This window comes from Leucopleurus acutus (assembly GCF_964270905.1).
Source record: "Leucopleurus acutus genome assembly, chromosome: X".
Taxonomy (NCBI): Eukaryota; Metazoa; Chordata; class Mammalia; order Artiodactyla; family Delphinidae; genus Leucopleurus; species Leucopleurus acutus.
This window is the reverse complement of record NC_139148.1, coordinates 42014997-42039557: the sequence shown is the minus strand read 5'-3', so window position 1 is coordinate 42039557 and position 24561 is coordinate 42014997. Positions and strand designations below refer to the sequence as shown.

Below are 24561 nucleotides of genomic sequence, written 5' to 3'. Positions count from 1 at the left end.
ATGTTCATGTACAGGTTTTTGGGTTTACATAAGTTTTCTTTCCACTTGGGTAAATATACCTGTGAGTGGGATTGCAGGTCCTATGGGAGTATATGCTTAACTTCATAAGAAACTAGAAAACTGTTCCAAAGTGGCTGTTCCATTTGCATCCCTATCTATGATAAATGAGACTTCCAGTTGTTCCACATCACCAGCACTTGGCATTGTCAGTTTCTTTTCCCATTCTGATACGTATGTAGTGGTAGCTCATTGTGGTTTTGATTTGTAGTTTCCTCATGGCTAATGATGTTGAGCATCTTTGTATGTGCTTATTTCCCATTTATATATCTTTGGTAAAAGTATGTCTCTTTTGCTTTTTTTTTTTTCAGTTTTGAGAGTTCTAGTTCTTATGTATTCTCAATACAGCTTCTTTGTCGGGTATATGATTTGTAAATATTTTCTCCTGTTCCATGGCTTTTTATTCTTTTAACAGTGTCTTTTGAATTTTGGTGTCACATCAAAGAAATACTTGGTAAACCTAAGGTTAAAAAGATTTTCTCTTATATTTTCTTCTAAAAATTTTATAGGTTTAGATTTTACATGTAGGTCTGTGATCCATTTTGAGTTAATTTTTGTATATGTTGGAGATATGGATTGAAGTTCTTTTTTTATTTTTATTTTTTGGCATATGGATATCGAGTTGTTCCAACACCATTTGTTGAACTGGGAACTCCCATTTTCCATCAAAGTGCCTTTGCATTTGTCAAAAATAATTTTAAGTATAAAGATATAAAGTACCTTTAATTATAACATACATGAAGTACAGTTTATAAGTGTACAGCTTGATGAATTATCACAAAGTGGACACACTGTGGAGCCACCCCCAGGTCAACGTGAAGATTATAACATAAATCACGACCTAAATCCCCCTTCATGCCCTCTTTCAATCAATATCAGCCTCAAATGTAATCACTCTCCTAACTTCTGACATCATGGATTAGGCTTGCCTGTTCTCTTACTGTATATAAATAGAATTATGCAGTATGTGCTCTTTTGTGGCTGGATTCTTTTGCTCATTAGTACAATTGTGACATTCATCTGTGTTGGATATGCAGCTGTAGTTCATTCCTTTTCATTACCACATAGTATTCCTTTGAAAGATTGTGCCACAATTTACCTACTGTATTTTTGAGGGACATTTGGATTTTTCCCACAACTTAGTATTAGAAATAGTGCTTCTGTGAACATCCTTGTACTTGTTTTCTAGAGCACATGTGCATGATTTTCTCTAAAGTGTGCACCTAAGAGTAGAATTTCTGGGTCATAGTGTTTGCAAATCATTAACTTTAGTAAATAATGCCAAACTGTTTTCCCAAGCAGTTATACCAGTTTTTAACATTCCTACTAACAGCGTGTGCGAGTTCCCATTTCAACACAATCTTATGGCATTTTATTTATCTATTTATTTATTTATTTTTGCAGTGCACGGGCCTCTCACTGTTGTGGCCTCTCCCGTTGCGGAGCACAGGCTCCAGACGTGCAGGCTCAGCGGCCATGGCTCACGGGCCCAGCCGCTCCGCGGCATGTGGGATCTTCCCGGACCAGGGCACGAACCCGTGTCCCCTGCATCGGCAGGCGGACTCTCAACCACTGCACCACCAGGGAAGCCACATCTTATGGCATTTTAGTCATATAATTATAATGTTTCTGGTGGGTGCCAAGTGGTGTCTCAATGTGGCTTAAATTTTCATTTACCTGAGTGCTAACAGGGTTGGGTATATTTTCTTATGTTCATAGAACATATGTCCATATGTTTATTTTTTCCTTTTAGTGAAGTATCTATTCACATCTCTTTTCTATTTTTCTGCATTGTTTGTATGTGTCTTTTGATTTGTAGGGGTTATTTTATATGTTCCAGATCAGAACGCTTTATCACTTATGAAAGCTGCCGATAATCTCCCCATCTATAGGTTGCCTTTACTGCTGTATTTTTAATCTTGTAACATGTATGTCTTTTCCTTTATGAGTAGTGCTTTTCATGTCTTGTTTTTGAATGTTTTCCCTACACCAAGCTTATGAAAACATTTTCCTATATTATTTTCCAGACACTTCATCGTGTTACCTTTCACATTAGATTTACAAATTACCTGTAGCAGATTTTTGTATATAGTGAGAGTTAGGGGGTTAAATGTCATTTTTGTCCCCATATAGATATCTGGTAACCCATCCACATTTACTTGAAAATATCATCCTGTCACCACTGTTTTGCAGTTTCAACTTTATCATAACTCAGGTGTCCGTACATATTTGGATTATCTTTTTAGTTCTACTGGACTATATGTCTATCCATCTATCCTTGTGCTAATGCCACATTGTCTTAAATATTCTGTTATTTAATGTAATAGTTTCTCTACCATGACTTGTGATTTTTTTTTCCCACAAAGTAGGTCACTAACTTGATAGGCATCCTGTATTAAATTATCATCATGAACTGGAAACCCAGTCAGAAGTTCCCCTACATTCATTCCATCCTTATCACCCAGTGGTAAGCATATTAGAATAAAAGAATGTGCAATTATAGGGACTCATGACATTTGAGGATGTGGCTGTGGATTTCACCCAGGAGGAGTGGCAATACCTGAACCCTCCACAGAGGAACCTGTACAGAGATGTGATGCTGGAGACCTACAGCAACCTGGTCTCTGTGGGTAAGAATGGCTTCCTCAGGTAATTTTGCTGTTTATGATTATTCTGTCCAATAGAACGCCTTTCCTTTCTCAAGTTTGGAAACTTCCAAGGCCTCTGAACTGATTGAAGAGTTTGTCATTAAATTCCATGGATCAGAGTTCCTTTTCCCCCTTTGCTTTCCTGACAAGGTGTTTGTGAACTCAAAACTCAGGTGAATTGGTTTGACGACCATTGTGTCAAGTGATATATCGCTTGTACTGCCCCAAACTCCACCTTCCTTTTTCTCAGAGGCTCTGAAGACCAAGGAGGTATTGCTGTCATTTCTCATTAGCAGGGCAGCAGGTTACCAAACCAGATCTCATCCTTAAATTGGAGGTAGAAGAGCCATGCCTGCCAGAAGGAAAAATCCCAATTTGGAGCTTTCCAGGTAAGTGGGATTGACTCAGGCTATGGGGACAGGAGGTCCCAGCTTGTCAGTCAGGGGTGAGGACCTGTGAAAGGACTTCCAGGAATATCTCAGGAATGGTTGTTGGAGGACAGGGACATGAACACCTAAGACACCCCCTCCCCTATCCTACACCCACCAGACCACTCTCCTTAGGTTGGTGCTCACCAATAAGTTTCTGCACAGCTCCATTTCCCTGTATAAAGTTGTCTTGTAAATGACAGTCCGCTGGCCCCACGCCCTGCCAGTTCTATCGTTCTTACCTCCCACTGCTCATCTGAAGCCAGGCCCAAATGAGTCACAGGCCTAGGCACTAATGCTCTAATCCCAGATTGGGTTACCTGATTCCATCCAGTTTAGACATTCCTATGAGATTTGTTCTCCTAAAGCATCTTGATTCTCTCTTTAACAACAGCTTTATTAAGATATAATTAACATATAATAAAATTCACTCTTTTGAAGTGAAACTCAAAAACTCAGGATGTTTATTATATTCACAGAATATACTGTCTAACCATCACCACTATCTAATTCTAGAACATTATCATCACCCTCCAAAGAAACTCCTATCCCTTATCAGTCACTCTCCATTCCCCAACCCCCATCCCCTGGCAAGCACTAATCTACTTTCTATCTCTATAGTTTTGCCTATTCTGGACATTTCTTATAAATGGAACCATACAAAATGTGGAATTTTATGTCTGGTTTCTTTCATTTGGCATGTTTTCAAGGTTTGTCCATATTGTAGCATGTGTCATCACTTTTTATGGGGGAATGGTATTTCATTGTATGGATATTCCACATTTTGTTTATCCATTCATCTGTTGATGGACATTTAGGTTATTTCCACTTTTGGGGTATTATAGATAATGCTGCTATGAACATTCATGTAGAAGTTTTGAAATGTACATTTTCATTTCTTTTGAGAACATACATAGGAGTGGAGTTGTTAGACCATGTGATAGCTGTTTGTGTTAACATTTTGTGGAACTGCCAAACTGTGTGAATATCCTGTTCCTCCAAAATTTTTACCCGGTGGTTTTAACGTTCACTGATGATTCTTGCCTGAATCAATTATTACTAAGATGGTTAGAAAAATGGTGCATTTTCTATCATTCCTTCTACATTTGTAAGTTGGCATTTTTCTGTAAAGAACTTTCCTTCTTTGTTGATTAGCTGGAATACTTCAATAAAGAGGGATTGCCCTCCATCTATTACAGTTGACCCTTGAACAACACAGGTTTGAACTGTGCAAGTCCACTTATATGCGTTTTTCAATGGTAATGGTACAGTGCTAGATGATCTGCAGTTGGTTAAATCCACGGATGTGGGACCGCAGACTAGGAGGAGAAACTACCTATATGGAGGGCCAACTATAAGTTACAATTGGATTTTCAACTGTGCAGAAGGTCAGTGCCCCTAACCCCTGCATTGTTCAAGGGTCAACTGTATTTGGTTATATATGAGTTACATGTATTTTTCCATTTCTTTATCAGTTTTCAAAATGAGTTGGTTTTGTAGCATCATTCAAAGCCTAGTATGTCTTTTTGGAGTATCATTTATGGACTTATGGATTTAAACACTTCTATGTTTTGATCCATTGCCTTATCCTTTTTATAAATCAAACTGCTCTATCTCTGGCCAGTGGAAACCCCTTCAAGTTGGGTCCCTAGGCTTTGGTAGCTTCCTTGCTTTCTGTTGTTACAAGATGTTCCAGGCTCATATTATACAGTTCCTTTCTCTGCCCTGGAATCAGCCATTTCTCCAAGGAGCCTTGGTTCTTTTTAGTGGTAAATAATGTTTTGTGACCACAATTTGGATGTTAGGGAATTGTTTCTTAGGCCTTTTCATTGACATAGCTAGGAACTACGTAAACAAAGATTTTTAAGAGAAAGACATGTATTCAAATGTATATTTCCAAATCAAATTCTGGACTTAAAGGTTTTTAATTTATTAATCTTACATCTGATGGTAATATTGTTAATATTATTCTGAGATTGCTGAATGTGTATAGTGGGTTGGATCAATTGAGGTAATCATGTTGGTGCCATTGAGAATCAAGACTTTTTAGCATGGTTGTGAGTATATAAAATATTTGCAAAATATTAACTTGGTTCCAAAATCAAACCTAGAAAATAAAATCAAACCTAGAAAACAAGGTATATTCAAAGAAGTCCAGCCTCTTTCCCTCTCCATCCTACTCTCTCTCTTCCTTCCCCCATAGGTAACCATTTGTTAAAATTTAAAGATTTATCCTTCCATTGTTTTTTATAGTATGAGCCTATATTATTTTAAATATATACTTATATATTTGTTTCCTCCTTAGAAAAATGTTAGCCTACTGTGCTTATTTTTATACACCTTCTTTATTCAGTTAATTCAAGAACATGTTAAATATACTGAGATAGTCCTTACTTCTTTTTATAGTAATGTAGTGACTCAATCATAATAGTAGTAGCTGTATTGTAATAGTGGTAGTTGTTATTCTAGTAAACATTTGAAGTGCTGTACATAAACATTACATTTCGGTGGGCACTGTTATAATTCCTGTTTTCCAGGTGTGAAAGTTAAGATGCAAATAGATTAGCTAATATGCCTAAGGTCACAGAACATGTAAAAGTCTGATCCAGGATTTGATCCTGGCCTAGAGAACTTATGACCCTAGCCACATGTGCTATGTTGCTTCTTAACCACCTAAGGAGGTCCAGATTCAGTAGATCCTTGGTGGAGCTTGGGTCCCATCGAATGTATTTTGTAAAAGCTTTTCTTATGATTATGATATTCACTCTCAGTTAAGAACTAGTGCTTTACTATGGAAAGAAAGGAAGTCATAGGAAGAGAAGCCACAGCTGCATGATCCCTTTTAAAATTCAGTATTACTCTCAAATGTTGTTATTAAATCTAAGTGGTAATATGAGTAGTTATTGTACTCTTCTTTCAACTTTTCTGTATGTTTGAAATTTTTCATATAAAATTTTAGGAAAAGGTGAGAAGAAAATTAAACTACAAAAAATAAAAATTCAGTGTATGTGCAAAAAGTATTTACTGTCCAGGATACCATTGGTTTTAAGACACACCACTGAGAAATAAAATTTTCCAGCAATTTATGACATGTCATTGATTGTAAGGTGAATCTGGATTCAGAGGTTTTAAAATGTGGAATAATATGCATCTTATAATTGATGAAGTATGGTATATTAAAGGCAAGGCCTTGCAATTTTAACTGTCTAAATGAGTGGTACAGATAACTGACTACTTTAGAAGTTAATGAAAGTTAAAGTTATTGAGGAAGATCAGATTAAGCTTTTTTGAAAAGACTGAACTGCTTCTTGAAAGTTATCTAGATTCTGAATATAGCAAAATATGGAGGACGGGGCTATGTGAGTGACGGAACATGAGGAAGGGTTTGGAGTTAATAATAGATGGAGTTTTTAGTGGAATTAGTGTAGACAGAAGCAGAAGGTGGTGTTGAAGAACTGTGAATGCAAACTTGGATGAATACAAAGGTGAATCCAAATTGGGCAAGGATATTTAGGTTTCTTTGTTTTTGTAAGGCTAATTATTCTAGATATTTCTCTCATTTACTGAGAATGTGGGCTTCAGGATTGTTGTAAGATTTGAGTCCACAAGTCACAGTGTTGTATTTCTGTCTAGGTGGAAATAATGTAAGTCAGGAACAGTTAAGAGTTCATATGATAAATAAAGGGTGATAATATCTCCAGAGTGATGTAAAAGTAGAGGTAAGAAAGACTGAGATGTTAGGGTAAGATTGTTTTGGGTAACAAAAAGGCTAGCAGGTGGGAGTTTAGTAAAAGAACAGGATTTGATGGCTGTGATTCTCCAGGAACTCATAAAATGAGATATCAGTATCAGCTTTCATATGGTAGGGCATTTCTAAAGAAGGTCCATTCCATAATGTCAAAGTATAAAGATGGTTTATTGTACTTCTTTCTAGAAGAAGCCTGCCAGGTTGATGAACAGTTTGAGAGACAGCATCAGGATGACCAAGATAAATATCTGATGCAAGTTGGATTCCCTGACAGGAAAACAATTACCACCAAGAGTGGCCTTGACTATAATGAATTCGGAAACATACTTCATCTGAATACAAACCTTGTTGCTTCAATACAAAGGCCCCATAAATTTGAGTCATTTGGATATAATATGGTAGATAATTTAGACTTATTTAGTAGAAGCTCTGCAGGAAAGAAGCATGATAATGAATGTGCAAAATTATTCTTCCATACTGAGTATGAGAAAACAACTCCTGGAGTAAAACCCTATGGATATAAAGAGTGTGGGAAGACCCTCAGGCAAAAGAAAGGTCTTAGTCTACATCAGAGAATTAAAAATGGAGAGAAACCCTTTGAATGTACTGCATGTAGGAAAACCTTCAGCAAGAAGTCACACCTCATTGTACATTGGAGGACTCATACAGGAGAGAAACCCTTTGGATGTACAGAATGTGGAAAAGCCTTTAGCCAAAAATCTCAGCTCATTATACACCTGAGAACTCATACAGGAGAGAGGCCCTTTGAGTGTCCAGAATGTGGAAAAGCCTTCAGGGAAAAGTCAACTGTCATTATACATTACAGGACTCATACGGGAGAGAAACCTTATGAATGTAATGAATGTGGAAAAGCCTTCACTCAGAAGTCAAACCTCATTGTCCATCAGAAAACCCACACAGGAGAAAAAACTTACGAATGCACCAAATGTGGGGAATCTTTCATACAGAAGCTTGATCTAATTATACATCATAGTACTCATACAGGAAAGAAACCCCATGAATGTAATGAGTGTAAGAAAACTTTCAGTGATAAGTCAACTCTCATTATACATCAAAGAACTCATACGGGAGAGAAACCTCATAAATGTACGGAATGTGGGAAGTCTTTCAACGAGAAGTCAACCCTCATTGTGCATCAGCGAACTCATACGGGAGAGAAACCCTATGAATGTGATGTGTGTGGGAAAACCTTCACCCAAAAGTCAAACCTTGGTGTACATCAAAGAACTCATTCAGGAGAGAAACCCTTTGAATGTAATGAATGTGAGAAAGCATTCTCTCAGAAATCCTATCTCATGCTACACCAGAGAGGTCATACAGGAGAGAAGCCCTATGAATGCAATGAATGTGAAAAAGCATTTTCCCAGAAATCATATCTCATTATACATCAAAGAACGCATACAGAAGAAAAACCCTATAAATGTAATGAATGTGGCAAAGCCTTCAGAGAAAAGTCGAAGCTGATTATACATCAGAGAATCCATACAGGAGAGAAGCCCTATGAATGTCCTGTATGTTGGAAAGCTTTCAGCCAGAAGTCACAGCTCATAATACATCAGCGAACACACACAGGAGAGAAACCCTATGCGTGCACAGAGTGTGGCAAAGCCTTCAGAGAAAAATCAACATTCACTGTACATCAGAGAACTCATACTGGAGAGAAACCCTATAAGTGTACAGAATGTGGGAAAGCCTTTACTCAAAAGTCAAATCTTATTGTACATCAGAGAACACATACAGGAAAGAAAGCCCATGGGAAAGGCCATACCCGGAAGTCTAAGCTCATTGCACATTAGAGAGTCAACAATGCAGTTATCTTCACTGAAGGAAAGTTTTGTCAGTTTAAGTAAACATTTTAAAAGTATGTTCTGACTTCTGGTTTAAATATGGGGAGTAAAGTCAGCCTTTTTTTCTTTCCATCTCAGTCTTCGCCCAAAACTACTAGGAGAAAAAGAAGTGGACGTGTAATCTCTGTATCTGACAAAATTAGGAGATCGCTGAAACCCTGAAGAGAGGGCTGCCAGAGGCAGAGGAAATCAAGCACCAGTGCAAGGAGATTTCAAAGGCTAGAGAGGAGTGGTCAAGGCTGCAGATGTGAGATAGCACTGGTAAGGACTGTTAGCCAAGTTTTAGGCTGAGTGCAAGACCAAATAGATACATAACAATGGTAACAGAGAGCATGGGCAGGTGGGACGTTTCCTAGACCCATTTGGAGTCTCAGGAGAGACAGGCAGGGGCCTCAACAAGGAATTGCTCAGACAAGCCATATTTGCAGAAAGTAGTCTATACTCATGAGAGGAGCAGTTGGCAGGGGCTGGGGAAAGAGAAGGGCGTGTTCTTGTGAAGAACCCAACAGCTGCCCCTATTTACTGACTCTGGAAAGTCAAGTCTGAAAAACCTACCAAATGCAAAAGTAATTCCAGTTAGAAAAACTCTGATCTGCCTAGAATGTGGCCCCATTTCTTCCCTTACATGAACTTCCAGCAAACAACAAGTCCAGGAAAAACTCTTATTCAATGAGGAATGATTCCAAGGCAATCAAAACCATAAATGTACATGGCTTTTGAGCCAGCAATTCCACTTCTAGGAATGTATATACTCATGCATGTACAAAATGATGAACACACAGAGGTATTCAGTGATGCACTGTTTGTGAAAACAAAAGATTGGAAGCTTTCCACATGGCTCCTGAAATCATGGAATGTTCGCACAGCAACCTTTTAGGTAGACAAAAAAAAAAAATGGATAAAGAGAACTTGGACAACATTTGAGTAGTGATGTGGGATGACCTCCAATATACATTATTAGAAAAGCAAGGTGCAGGATACTGAGGATAATATGCTACCATTTGTAAGTAAAAAGGAGAACGAATGGTGAATACATAATTGAGTGTATATGCATAAACTATCTCTGGAAAGATATACGAGAAGCTGGGAACCCTGATTACCTCTGGGAAAGGGAAGGGGAAGTGGGTGGCTGGAGGGAAGGAATGGGAGGGAGACAACTGTATATCCTTTCAGAACTTTTGAAAATTGTACTATGTGGATGTACTACCTTTTCAAAAAATAAAACTTTTTAAAAAGCATATTTTCTATTACTATTCTAATGAAGTCAGATTCTAGATGCAGGATTTCATAACATTTAGTATAGATATGCTCAATGTGGAGTTTCATTTTTTTAGAGTGAGTAAATTGAATTATCAGACAAAACAGATATCCAGCCAGTTCCAAAGGCACACAAGCATTGCTTTCTTGAGGTTGCCAAATAAAGTGATTCTAAGGTCAGCTGGGACTGCATTATGTAAATCTACAATAATTGAGACTGGAACACATTTCTTATTTAGTATGCACAGTGACATCTGTGAAAATATCCTGTACTAAAGCCTGCCAATGCCTTTCTATATCTTAAAACGATTTAAATTACTTCATTCATGCATGTGTATGTATTCTTTTTACAAGAGATATAAAGCATAAATCCACAGAGAGGTTGAAGAACTTGCCCCCCAAATCACACCTCTGCTGGTGACAACATTTTCCAAGGTGAGAGACAGATTGAAAGCCATGATCTTAATGGATACAGCCAAAGTCCATGTAATAGCACTTTTGCTCCAGAAGGAGAGGTCCCACTGTATGGATGACCATATTTGTGGCCCTCACCCTATTGTGGTTTTTCACTGAGGCCATCTCTGTGGTGGAATCAAGCTTAGTAGATGCAAACTATTACATTGAGAATGGATAAACAGCAAGGTCTTACTGTATAGCACAGGGAACTATATTCAATATCCTGTGATACACCATAATGGAAAAGAATATGAAAAATAATGTATATATGTATAACTGAATCACTTTGCTGTATAGCAGAAATTAACATGACATTGTACATCAACTATACTTCAATAAAATTGAAAAACAAAAGAAACATTTCATCCTCCTGCTGATAGAGAATATTCCTGGGGTTTCAGGCCCATCAAAGGTCACCCTTAAGTGGGATGGGGATGGGTGGTCAGATCTGCCATTTCAGGTTGATCTTGGACTCCTGCTTCCTGGGGCCCAGATGGCAGTCTGATGTGATGGCCATGTGTGTAAGCAGAGGTGAGTGAGGCAGGGACCCAGATGGGAAGGGGTGGAAATCTCCAGCAATAGATGTGAATAGCAAAGTGGATCTGGGGGTCATCATTGATAAGAAAGTAGTAGTTAGAGAAAAAACGTGTCTTTGTGGCATTTTACAGTTGCTGTATGAATTTAGGAGAAATAGTATTTCCTGTTAACTTGCAATTGTCTTTATCTGTACCTGTTATGCAGTGCTGCCTTTTTCTTTCTCACTCTGAGCTGATTTTCACTCTTTCTGTCCCAGAGAAGTTTTTACTCTTCACTACCCCTTTTGGCCAAGGGCAGGTGAGTTCAACTATAGAATATTATTCTGGAAAATTCACATCTTCACCATTGTCTGGGTTACATTGATCTAAAGATGGTTTGGAGAACGTAATCTGTAGTTGGACAAATGTCCATTCTTCACATTCCTTCAAAAGCACCTTAGTGTTGCATCATCAGAAAGGACAGTGGCTGCACAGTAGCATTTAGGACTCTGGAGGTCCCACATTTAAACACTGTAACACGAACACTAGGGGAATGATTATACTAAGATTGTGTAGTACACTCCTAAGTCAAGAGCCAAGTTTACCCAAGTAAAGGAAAAGAGCAGATCCCATTCCTAATCTGAAGAGTATGCAGAAGCAGATATTGGTGGACTAGCAAAAATATCAGATACATTGATTTGCTTGTTTGTTTCTCTGATATTTTTAGTAATGTTAAAGATCCCAGAGAACCTATTGGAATATAGGTACAACATTCTTCCACCTTGAGAGGCCAATATTATATCTAGAGTGGCTGTATGCTCAACCACTGCTTGTCTGATTTCATGAACCTCTCCTGCAAGGAGTTCTATAGCCTTAGTGACCTTGTCTAGTTTTCCTGCTGTTCTCTGAACAATAGTATATAGAATTTCACCCACTTTTCTGGCCTCTTACAAAGTGTGGAAAGAAGAGACTTGGTGACAGAAAAAGGCAGTCCAAAATTCCTCTTGAGTAAAGTCTTTGGACTCAAATCAAGGTCCAGTCTCTCTCCTTCTGGAATCAAATTATCTAAAGACTTCTTTCTCTGAAAAGGAAACTTATTGAAGCAAAAGAAACTCTGGGTGATATTAGGGGCTCTTTTGAAGGTAGGCATTAATTTACCAAGATAACAGATGCTGTGCAACTTGCAGTTAATAGTCAGTAGGCATTTATGTCACAAATCCAATACAGTTCTGTCAGGGGCCACCAACTGATCTGTCTTTGGTCAAGATAACCCCTATGGGGTTGTCAAATGGTATTGTAATGTTTTGCAGCATTTGACAAGAGTGGTCCCATGCCAAGCATTGACAATTTTAGTAATAGAGACTATTGAGTAGATCTAAGTCAAAAGAAGTGGGGCTGCACCTATATAATATGCTTTTTGGTAAGTTGTGTATATGTAAGACAGCCTCATTGCTGTGGCTAGGACATATGGATCAATGGAACATAATAGAGAACCCAGAAATAAACCCACACACCTACAGTCAGTCTTCGACAAAGGAGACAAGAATATACAGTGGAGAAAAGACAGTCTCTTCAGCAAGTAGTGTTGGGAAAGCCGGGCAGCTGCATATAAATCAGTGAAGTCAGAACGCTCCCTCACGCCATATACAAAAATAAACTCAAAATGGCTTAAAGACTTAAATATAAGACATGACACCATAAAACTCCTAGAAGAGAAAATAGGCAAAACATTCTCTGACATAAATCGTAGCAATATTTTCTTAGGTCAGTCTCCCAAGGCAAAAGAAATCAAAACAAAAATAAACAAATGGGACCTAATCAAACTTATAAGATTTTGCACATCAAAGGAAACCATAAACAAAATGAAAAGACAACCTATGGACTGGGAGAAAATATTTTGCAAACAATGCTGTCTTTAAAAAAATTTTAAATATAGTGATTCACATTTTTAAAGGTTATGCTCCATTTATAGTTATTATTAAATATTGGCTATATTCCCTGTGTTGTACAATACATCCTTGTAGCTTATTTTATACCTAATAGTTTGTACCTCTTAATCCCCTACCCCTATATTGCCCCTCCTCAGATCTGTACTATTTTTATTTTGCACTTATAACATCACGGTATGAGAGTGACTGTGTTCCCACTCATCAACCTTTTTTTTTTTTGCCATTGTCATAGGTAAAGGATAATAACTCGATGTGGTTTATATATGTTTGAGTTATCTATAGCTGAGTAACAAATTATTCACAATTTAGTGGCTTAAAACAGCAAATAGTTATTATATCACAGTTTCTGTGGGCCATGAATCTGGGATTGGCACAGCTGGGTGCTTCTGACTCAAGATCTCTCAAGAGTGTGCAGTCAGGATGTCACCTTGGGATACAGTCATCTGAAGGATCCACTTTTAAGCTAATTCACATGGCTGCTGGACTGAGGGCCTCAGTTCCTTGTGGGCTGATGGACTATGGACCTCAGTCTGCCACACCACGTGGGCCTCACAATAGGACTGCTCAAAATATGGAATTTTTTTTTTGCCAGTGTAAGTTATCCAAGATAGAGAGAGTGCCCAACATAGAAGCCACAGTCTTTTCATATTGGAAGTGATATCCCATCACTTTTGCTGTATTCTCGTTAGAAGTGAATCAATACATCTAGCCTCACTCAGGGGGAAGGGATTACACAAGGGAGTGAACAGAAAGTGGCTATCGTTGGGGCCATTTAGAAGCTGACTACCACAATACATATTGGTCTACCTAGTGCTGGTGAAGATGTGGAGCAACTGGAACTCCCATAAATTCCTGGTGGAAGTGTGAAATGGTATAACTACCTTGGAAAACAGTTCAACAGTTTCTTATAAAGCATATACTTACTATATGACAAACAGTTCTAAATTCTACATCTAAGATGTTTTTGATCATGATCATTCAACTTTTATTTAGACATTTATGCTGAAATAAGTTTAGACACAGAAAAGTTGAAAAAATAGCACAAAGTTCTTATATTCCCTTTGTCCACTTTCTTCTCATGTTAACATAACCATGATATAATTATGAAAACTAAAAACTTACATTAGAACAATATGATTAACTGACCTACAGACCTTATTCATCAGATTTTACCAGTTTTTCCACTAATGTCCTTTTTTAGTTCCAGAATCCAATCCAAGATACCACATGGCATTTAGTTTTCATGTCTTTTTAGCCTCCTCCAATCTGTGGAAGTCCCTTAGTCTTTTCTTGTCTTTCATGACCTTGACACTTTAAAGAGTACTAGTTATTTTGTAGAATGTTCCTCAATCTGAGTTTGTCTTGTGTTATTATTAGGTCGAAGTTACACATTTTTGACAAGAGTACTACAGAAGTGATATACCCTTCCCAGGGCTATATATCAGGGGGCACATAATGTCTATGTTATTTCCTGGTGATGTTAAACCTTTTTTTTCAGATTTCATAGCTTGTATATCTATTTAGCTCTTATGAAAACAGTGGAAACACTGCACAAAATGAACTCAACTGTTTTTATTTCCCTTCTTGATACATGCACATTCTCTACCTTAGGCTTACTGATGAGCAAGGAAGGACTGAAAGGAAGAGGAATTCTATGTTGCCTGATCTTTCTTTCCTTTTATATCATTCTCAGTGTAAAGAGCTGGCTCACACAGGGAAGTAATACAAGTGAAAAAGGACATGCCGGAGTTCCTTGGGGTTTTGAGTTTCTTAGAACGCTATTGCAAGCTTTGTTCATTCAGAGCAAGTTCTGGTTCAAATGGAAAGTGTGGCCTCTTGGGTAGGCTTTCCAGAGTTAGCAAATAAAAATAGACAAATCTGGATCTCAGATAAACAATAAATCATTTCTTAGTATAAGTTTGTCCCAAGTATTTCATAGGATATATCATATCTTGGGGCTGTCAGTGCCCCCTTCTTCCTCAGTCATAGATGTAAGATTACTTTTTAAAAAATTGTGGCAAAATACATGTAACATAAAATTTACCATGTTAATCCCCCATTTTTTTGGCCGTGCTGTGCGCTTGAGGGATCTTAGTTCCTGGACTGGGGATTGAACCCGCACCCTCAGCAGTGAAAGCACAGAGTGCTAACCACTGGACCGCGAGGAAATTCCCAATATTAACCCAATTTTTTTGCCAGTCTGCCTGCTTTTATTTTTTATTTTATTTTTTTATTGGAGTATAGTTGCTTTACACTGCTGTGTCAGTTTCTGCTGTACAGCCAATATTAGCCCATTTTTAAGCGTACAGTTCAGTGGCATTAACTACATTCCCATTCTTGTGCCACCATGGTGATGTTAACCTTGATTGGTTAACCCAGTGGTGTCTGCCAGGTTTCTCCACTCTGATTTTACTATTTTCCCTTTGTAATTAACAAATATCTTGGGAAAAATATGTTGAGACTATGCAAATACATTGTTTCCTATCAAATTTTCACCTACTAATTTTAGCACCCGTGGATGGATCTTGTCTGCAACATTTTTTACTGTGGTGTTCTAAAAAAATAGTGCTTTTATACTCCCCTCATTCCTTTTGCCTTTATTAATTAGAATTATTCTGTAAGTAAGAGTTGTCCCTTTCCCCCATCTATTTATTTATATCAACTTGTACTCATATTTATTTTATTCTATGGGTTATAATCTAATAATATGGTTATTTATCTTCTGTTTCAAATTGTTCCACCTTTGGCCATTGCAAGCAGACTCAGATTGGCTATGGTGCCCTTTTGGTATGCCCGCATCTTTTTTTTGAGTACTTCCTTACTTCCTGGAACTACAAGTTGCTCCACCTCATTTTGTATTTTCCCTGCCCCAGTTCAACTATTTCAAGGAGCTCTGGTTCCTTTTATTAGAAAATGATATTGAGAAACCTAGATCTGGTTGCTGTGTATATTCATTGGTACTCATTGGGTTATTATTTCTTCTAGGCCCTCTTAGCTAACTTGGAGGCTTGGAAATACAGTGAGCCCTCCATATCTGTGGGTTCTGCATCGGCAGATACAGAGGGCCAACTGTAAGGGACCTGAGCATCCTCAGATTTTGGTACCTGCAGGAGTCCTGTAAGCAATCCCCATGGTTACCCAGGGAGGACTGTATATGAATGTATATTAACTCAAGCTACACACATTTTCTTTTTCTTCTTCCATCCCTCCCTCCCTCCCTCCCTTCCTCCTTTCCTCCTTCCCTCCCCCCACTTCCTTCCTTCCTTCCTCATTCCTCCTTTCTCCTTCCTCCTTCCCTTCCTCTCTCTCTCTCAGAAATTTTTTGGCATTTAGTATATTCACAATGTTGAGCAACCATCACCACTATCTAGTTCCACAATATTTTTGTCACCTCAAAAAGAAACCTCCTGGGGCTTCTCCAGTGGGTCAGTGGTTAAGAATCTGCCTGCCAATGCAGGGGACATGGGTTTGAGCCTTGGTCTGGGAAGATCCCACATGCTGCGGAGTAACTAAGCCCGTGTGCCACAACTACTGAGCCTGCGCTCTAGAGCCGGTGAGCCACAACTACTGAAGCCCGCACCTAGAGCCTATGCTCTGCAACAAGAGAAGCCACCACAATGGGAAGCCCGCCCACCACAATGAAGGGTAGCCCACACTCGCCACAACTAGAGAAAGCCCGCATGCAGCAACAAAGACCCAATGCAGCCAGAAATAAATTAAAAATTAAACAAAAAACTTCTTAAAAAAAAAAAGGTCCTACCCATTAAGAATCACCCCTCATCCCACTCTCCCACAACCCCTGGCAACCACTACCACTTTCTGTTTCTACAGATATGCCTGTTATGGATAGTTCCTTTAAATGGAATCATACAATATGTGGCCTTTTGTGTCTGTCTTCTTTCACTTAGTGTAATGTTTTCAAAGATTATCCATGTTGTGGTATGAATCTATGCTTCATTCCTTTTTATGGCTGAATAATATTCCATTTTATGGATATACCATGTTTTGTTTATCCATTCATCAGCTGATGGACACTTGGGTTGTTTCCACCTTTTGGCTATTGTGAATAGTGCTTCTGTGAATGTTCATGCACACGTTTTTGTTTGAACACTTGTTTTCAACTATTTTGGGTATATACCTAGAAGTGGAATTGATGGGTCATTTGGTAATTCTACGTTTAACTTATTGAGGAACTGCCAAACTATTTTCCACAGAGGTGGTACCATATTATATTCCCAAAAGCAATTCATGAAAGTTCCAATTTCTCCATACCCTTGCCAACATTTCAGAAAACATAACTTCTTTCAGAAAAAAAGAGGAGGGAACACTTCCTAACTCATTTTATTAGGCAGCATTACCCAAATACTAAAACCAGAAAATGATATGACAGAAAAAACTGAAGACTAATATCCTTCATGAACATGACACAAAAATCTTCATTAAAATATTAGTTATATGTATAAATATATAAATATATTTTATATATTTATATTTATAAAGATATAAAAATATACAATTTATAAAAGATTTATAAAAATATACAATTTATAAAAGAGATGCATATACACATATGTATATGTATACACATACATACAAACACATATGTATTTCACATATCACAACAATGAGGGGTTCATGCCAGGAGTGCAAGGCTGTTTCAACATTTGAAAATCATTTTCATTCACCATATTAATGGACTAAATAAGACAAGCCATATAATCATCTCAGTAGATACAGAGAAAGCATTTGATAAATACCCACTTATGATAAAAACTCAAAGCAAATTAAGAACAGAATGGAAATTCCTTAACCTATTAAATGGAATCTACAAAAACCCTACAATTTACATCATACTGAATGGTGAGAAATTGCATGCTCTCGTTCTAAGATTAGAAACAAGGCAAGTATGTCTTCTCTGATCACTCCTATTCAATATTCTGCTGGAAGTCCTAGACAGTGCTATATTAGATAAGAAAAGGAAATAAAAGACATTCAGATTGGAGAGAAAGAAAGAAGACTCTATTTTCAGACAACATTATTGTCTATGTAGATAAAAATTTAAAGTCTAGAAAAAAGCTCCTAGAACTAGCAAGTTTAGCAAGATTTCAGGATACACTGTCAAATATACGAGTCAATTATATCCTACATACCAGCTATGAACAATTGGAATTTGAAATTTAAAAATATAACACATGTTAAAAAAAACACAAAAAAACAAAAATATAACACACATAATATGACCACAAAGACAAACTAATTAGGTATATATCTAACAAAATATGTACAGGATCTGTATACTGAAAAAAAATCAATGAAAGAAATAAAATATCATGTAAATAAATGGAAAGATAGGCCATGCTCATGGGTTGTAAGACCCAATATAATTAAAATGCCAATTCTTCCCCAATTTGATCTATAGATGCAATGTAATTCCAATTAAATTCCCAACAAGCATTTTAAAGTTATTTTTAAGCTAATTCTGCAGTCAAATGCTCTACCCCTGAGCTATACCCCACCACCCTTGACAAGCTAATTCTAAAATTGTTATGGTAAAATAGAGGAGCAAGAATAGCCAAAACAATTATGAAAAAACAAAATTGGAGGATTTGCACTACCCAATTTAAAGACTCACTGTAGAGCTACAGTTATCAAGACAGTGTGGTAATGACAAAAATTCAGAAACACAGATCAGTGGAACTGAATAGAGAATAGGGAACCCCAAAATTGGCCCACAGAAATGGAGTTGACTGTTTTTCTTTCCTGTCAAGATAAAGAAGTGCAAATAAGCAAGGGCTGGGAGAAGGCTAAAGGAACCCCGTAGTACTGGGTTCAAGTCAGGAATATCAGCATGAACTCATGTTTCTTTAAAAATATATACAGATAGATAGCTAAAGAAATAAAAATAAATATGTGTATACATGGGTAGGATACATACATGTATTTCCTAGCTCTTTGACACTCCTAGCAGTGACATGCCAGTAACAATAAACATACATAATGCCGAGAGCTTGGTTTCTAAATGCCACTTTCCAACAAAAGAAACCAGATCTCCTTGGAGAAATTAATAGCTGATTCTAGGTCTGGATCAGGGAAATTACAAGATGAGCCTGGACTTTCTTATAGTTCCAGTAAGTAAGGAAGTACCCTCCTCCACGATAAAATGATGGGGGCATGTTAAAGGGACTCAGGAGGCAAGCTGAAAGACCTAACAATGGCCAAACCTATAACAATTTGTGCCACATAATACATAATGTAGTACTGGATTATAATACAAAGAATAGAAAAGACAAATATTCCTTATAGAGGAATGCCAGTTAATAAATGTAGAAGCAATGAGGGAAAGAAAATCACTGTTAGAACAAAACAAGAGCCATTGATGAATGCTAAAATTAATGGATGAAACTTTAAGGAGAAACAGGACATTTGCACAACCTCAAAATATATCCCTTGTGGTAGTTTTAACTTATGACTACAAACTCTTTGATGCCCCTCCATCCAGAAGGTAGAGCTTAATCGCCCTTTCCTTCAGTATGAGGACTTTTGAGTCAGTGAAGAGTATAGAAAGAGGAAAAACAGTAACTTTACAACAGAGAAACTTGGGAGACACCACCATAACAAAGTGACCAAGGTTAATGTCACTTAGTAATATCACTTAGTAATAAGTCACATTCATATAATCTGTCCCCTGAAATAATGCAACAAGAAGGGCACATAATCTCTGTGATATCCATCCCCCAAATCCATAACCTCAATATGCTCATGATAAAACATCAGACAAATGCAAATTGAGGAACATTTCTACAAGACTACTTATCATGTCTACAAGACTAATCTTCAAAAGTGTCAAGATCATGAAAGATAAAGACCAAAGAAGCTGTCACAGGTTGGAGGAGACTGAGGAAACATGACAACTCAAAGCAATGTGATAAACTGCATTGGATCCTGGAACAGAAAAAAGGTTGGTGTTCACTAAAGGATAAACCTTGCCCAAAGAAAGGCTTGGCCCCTTGACCCAGCTCCTAGGAGGTAACCTCTAAGCCCTTGGAGTGTCCTGCCTGATAAGAGTGTCTGTTACCTGGGAGCCTGGAACCATGCTGGGTAGTCTATGCCAACAATGGGATTTATGGTAAGGGTTTTGAGCCATGTGGTATCAGTTCAGCCTCTGGAAGGGCTGGAGACTATATATAAGTGTGTGTGATGGGAAAATACATACTTGCTAAAACGGATCAAAAGAAAAAAAGAAGTGGCTATTAATATAAGAATTTTACCATGACAGAGTCATTTCATAATGAAAAAAGGGCGTACTCAACAAATGGACATAACAGTCCTAAATGCTGTATACCTAATAACAGAGCTTCAAAATAGATAAAGCATCAACTGTATAACTGAAAGGAGAAATAGAAAGAAGCACAATGTTAGTTGGAGATTTCAATACCTCTCCCTCAATAACTGATAGAATGGACATAAAATCAGTAAGGCTACAGAAGACTTGAATCATACTATCAAAGATCTTAATTCATATTTATAGATCATGCCACATAACAAGAGAAAAATACATTCTTTACAAGTGTGCATAAAACTTTTACCAAGATAGACCATATTCTGTACTGTAACAGAAGTCTCAATTAATTTATAAGTATTCAAGTCATACAAAGTATATTCTCTGATCACAATGGAATCAAATTATAAATCATAACAGAAAGTGGAAAATTCTAAAATATCTGGATACTGTAACACACATCTAAATAACACACGGGAAAAAGAAGACATCCCAAGGTAAGTTAGGAAGTATTTTGAACTGAATGAATATGTAAAGACAACATATCAGTATATATTAGATGCTACTAAATGAGTGCTTAAAGGGTTATTTATATCACTAAAACTTTATACTACAAAAGAAGAAACATCTCAAATTAGTGACTCAGCTTCAACCATAAGAAACTAGAAAAAGAAGAGCAAATTTAACTCAAAGTAAGCAGAGAAAGGAAATAATAAACAAGGGAACATAAATAAAATTGAAGACAGAAAAACAATAGAGAAAAATCAATCACACCAAAAGCTGGATATTTGAGAAAAATCAATAAAATTGATAAATCTCTAGCCAAACTGCCCAGAAGAAAAATGAGACACAAATTACTAATATCAAGAATGGGAGACGGGAACATCACTTCAGATCCTCCAGATTTTATTAAAAGGATAAAAAAGGAATATGATGAACAACATTTTGCTCCTAAATTAGACAACTTATGTGAAATAGACAAATTCTTTGAAAAATACAAACTACTAAAGCTCAGTGAAGAAAATGATAAACTGAATAGCCTTATAACCATTAAATTGAATTTTTAGTTAAAAACTTTTTTAAAAAATGAGACATAATTGACATTTAACGTTGTGTAAGTTTAAGGTGTACAACCTGTTGATATGATACACTTATATACTGGAGCATGATTACCACCATAGCATTAGCTAATACCCCTATGATGTCACATAATTATCATTTCTTTTTGTGGTGAGAACATTAAAGATCCAGTCTCTTAGCAACTTTCAAGTATATAATACAGTATTGTTAACTATAGTCACAATGCCATTCATTAGCTCCCCATAACTTATTCATCTTCTAACTGCAAGTTTGTACCCTTTAACATCTCCCCATTGCCTCACCCTTCCCAGTTCCTTGTAAACACCATTTTGTTCTCTGTTTCTATGAGTTTGGTTTTCTAAGATTCCACATATAAGTGATATCGTACAGTACTTGTCTTTCTCTGTCTGACTTCCTCACTTAGCATAATGCTCTTAAGGTCCATCCATGTTGTCACAAATGGCAGGATTTTCTTCTTTTTATGAATAATATTCCATGAAATATACACCATATCTTTTATAAAAGAATACCAGTGCCAGATGGCTTCACTGGCAAATTCTACCAAACATTAAAGGAAGACATAACGCCATTTCTACACCAAATCTTCCAGGGGAGGGACCACTTCCCAACTCATTCTATGAAGTCAGCATTATCCTGATACCAAAAGCAGACAAAGAAAATATAAGAAAACTAAAAACCAACATCCTAAATAAGAATACATGCAAAAATTCCTAACAAAAACTTTAGCAAATTGAGTCCTGTGATATATAAAAATGATAATACATCATGATTAGGAGGGGTTTAATTCCAGAAATGCTAGATTTATTTAACTATCAAAAATCAATATAATCAATGTAATTTGACAGATTAACAAATTAAAAAAGAAAAGCTATATGATTGTCTCAATAGCTGGAGAAAAAACATTTGACAAAATCCAACATCTCTTCTTGATAAAAACTATCAACAAATTAGTAATAGAGGTAACTTCCTCAACCTGATAAAGAACATATATGAAAAACCCACAGCTAACATACTCAAAGGTGAAAGACTAAATATTTTCTTCCTAAGATCAAGAAAAAGGCAAAGATATCCACTCTGATCACTTCTATTCAACATTGTACTGTAGCCAGTACAATAAGACAAGAAAATAAATAAAAGGCACCTATAATGGAAAGGAAGAAGCAAAACTACCATTTCTCACAGATGACATGATTGTCTATGTAGAAAAGCTTAACAGGATCAACAATAGCTACTAGAACTAATAAGTGAGCTTAACAAGGTTATGGGATACAAGATCAACATGTGAAAGTCAATTGTATTTCTCTATCCTAGCAAATAACTATTGGAAATTTTAAAATAATTAATACCATTTAAAATAATATAGGCATATGAAATACTTAGGGATAAATTTGACAAAATGTATAAAACTTGCATACTAAAAACTACAAAACACTTCTGAGAGAAATGAAAGAAGACCTAAATAAATGGAAATATATACCCTGTTCATGGATCTGAAAACTCAATATTATTAAAATGTCAATTATTTCCAAATATATCTATAGATTCAATTCAATCCCAATCAAAACCCAAGCAGGCCTTTTATAGTAACCAACAAGCTGATTCTAAAATTCATATGGAAATTTAAAAGACCTAGAATAGCCAAAACAATTGTGGAAAAGAAAAGTTAAGTTGGAGGACTTAACTGACTTTGACTTATTATGAAACTACAGTAATCACTAATGCTAGAGTAATACAGAAGTTACAACAATGCCAACAGTGGTACTGGCAGTAAGATAGACAAATGGAAAAACAGAACTGAAGTACTTCCAGAAATACAACCAATCAAATGACTTTTTTACAGAAATGACAAGGCAAGTCAATCGAGGGAGGATAATTTTTTTTTAAACAAATGGTTCTTGAACAATTGGACAGCCATATGCAAAACAAAGTGAACCTAAACCGTTTCCTAAGACCATATACAAAATTAAATCAAAATGGATAGCAGGACTAAATGTAAGAACCAATATTATAAAATGTCTAGAAGAAAGCATAGGATAAAGTCTTAGTGACCCTGAGTTTTGCAAAAATTTCTTAACCATGACTCAAAAAGCATGAACTATAAGGAACGTATAAATGAACTGGACTTATTAAAATTAAAAACCTTTGCTCTTCTGTTATTCAAATGAAAAGGTAAACTTGGGAGAAAATGTTTGCAAAATATATATCCAACAAAGGACTTATATCTAGGATATATAAAGAACTCTTACAACTGGGCAAAGTATTTGAAAAGATATATCAACCAAGATGATATATAGATTGTAAATAAGCACAAGATGATCTATAGCATTAGTTATTAGGAAAGTGTAAGTTAAAACCACAGTGAGACACCACATGACTCCCACAAAAATGGCTAAAATTAAAAGGAATAATCATTCCTAGTGAGGGCAAAGATGTGAAGCAAATGGAACACTTACATGCTGCTGGTGGAAAGGTAAAATGGTACAGCACTTTGGAAAACAGTTTGCAAATTTCTTAAATAGCTAAATATACACTCAGTGTATGACCAAACTATTCAATCCTAGGTATTCACACAAGAGAAATGAAAGCTACATCCACACAAAGACTTGTATTCAAATGTTCATATCAGTTTTATTTATAATAGCCAAAAACTAGAAACAACACAGATTTCTATCAACACAAGAATGGATAAACAAATTTGGTACATCTATACAATGAAATACCATTTAGCAGTAAAAAGTAATTACTATAGATACATGTAACAACAAAAACGAATCACAAAATAATTATGCTGAATGAAAGAAGCAAAACAAAACAAGAATGCCTACAGTACAATTCCATTTATATAAAATTGTAGAAAATTCAAACTAATTTATAGTGAGAAAAAACAGATCAGTGGTTGCCTGTGGATGGGGGGAAGGGTGTGGGGAGGGAGTGTTGGATGACAAACGGGCATAAGGAAACTTTTATGGGTAATGGATATGTTATTTTTATTGTAGTGATGGTTTTAAAGGTACATACATATGTCAAAACTCATCAAATTGTACACTTTAAACAAGTTTCATTTACTATATGTTATTTACTATATGTTATTATACCTCAATAAAGTTGTAAAATATATTTTGGAGACAATGAGAGAAATTTGAGAATGGACTGGATATATCGTATTAGATATCATATGAGAATTAGATTGATAATGATGATCTAGTTATGGGGAGAATGTCCTTATTTTTAGGATATGGATGCTCAAATATTTGA

The 24561-nt window shown here is 36.4% G+C and overlaps 1 protein-coding gene across 2 annotated transcripts in view; it reads left to right on the top strand.

Annotated features, from left to right (window-relative positions):
- Positions 1-8995, top strand: part of ZNF182 (zinc finger protein 182) — a 29714-nt gene extending 20719 nt beyond the window's left edge. Inside the window, exons 2-4 of one of the 2 annotated variants that reach the window (XM_082864706.1) lie at positions 2561-2687; positions 3002-3094; positions 7068-8995. In XM_082864706.1, the coding sequence (XP_082720832.1) occupies positions 2561-2687; positions 3002-3094; positions 7068-8698 (1851 nt within the window). In that variant the 3' untranslated portion in view covers positions 8699-8995. Of the gene's footprint in view, positions 1-2560; positions 2688-2998; positions 3095-7067 lie in introns of both variants that reach the window. The other variant, XM_082864705.1, reaches the window with a different exon arrangement.
- The last annotated feature ends 15566 nt before the right edge of the window (positions 8996-24561 follow it).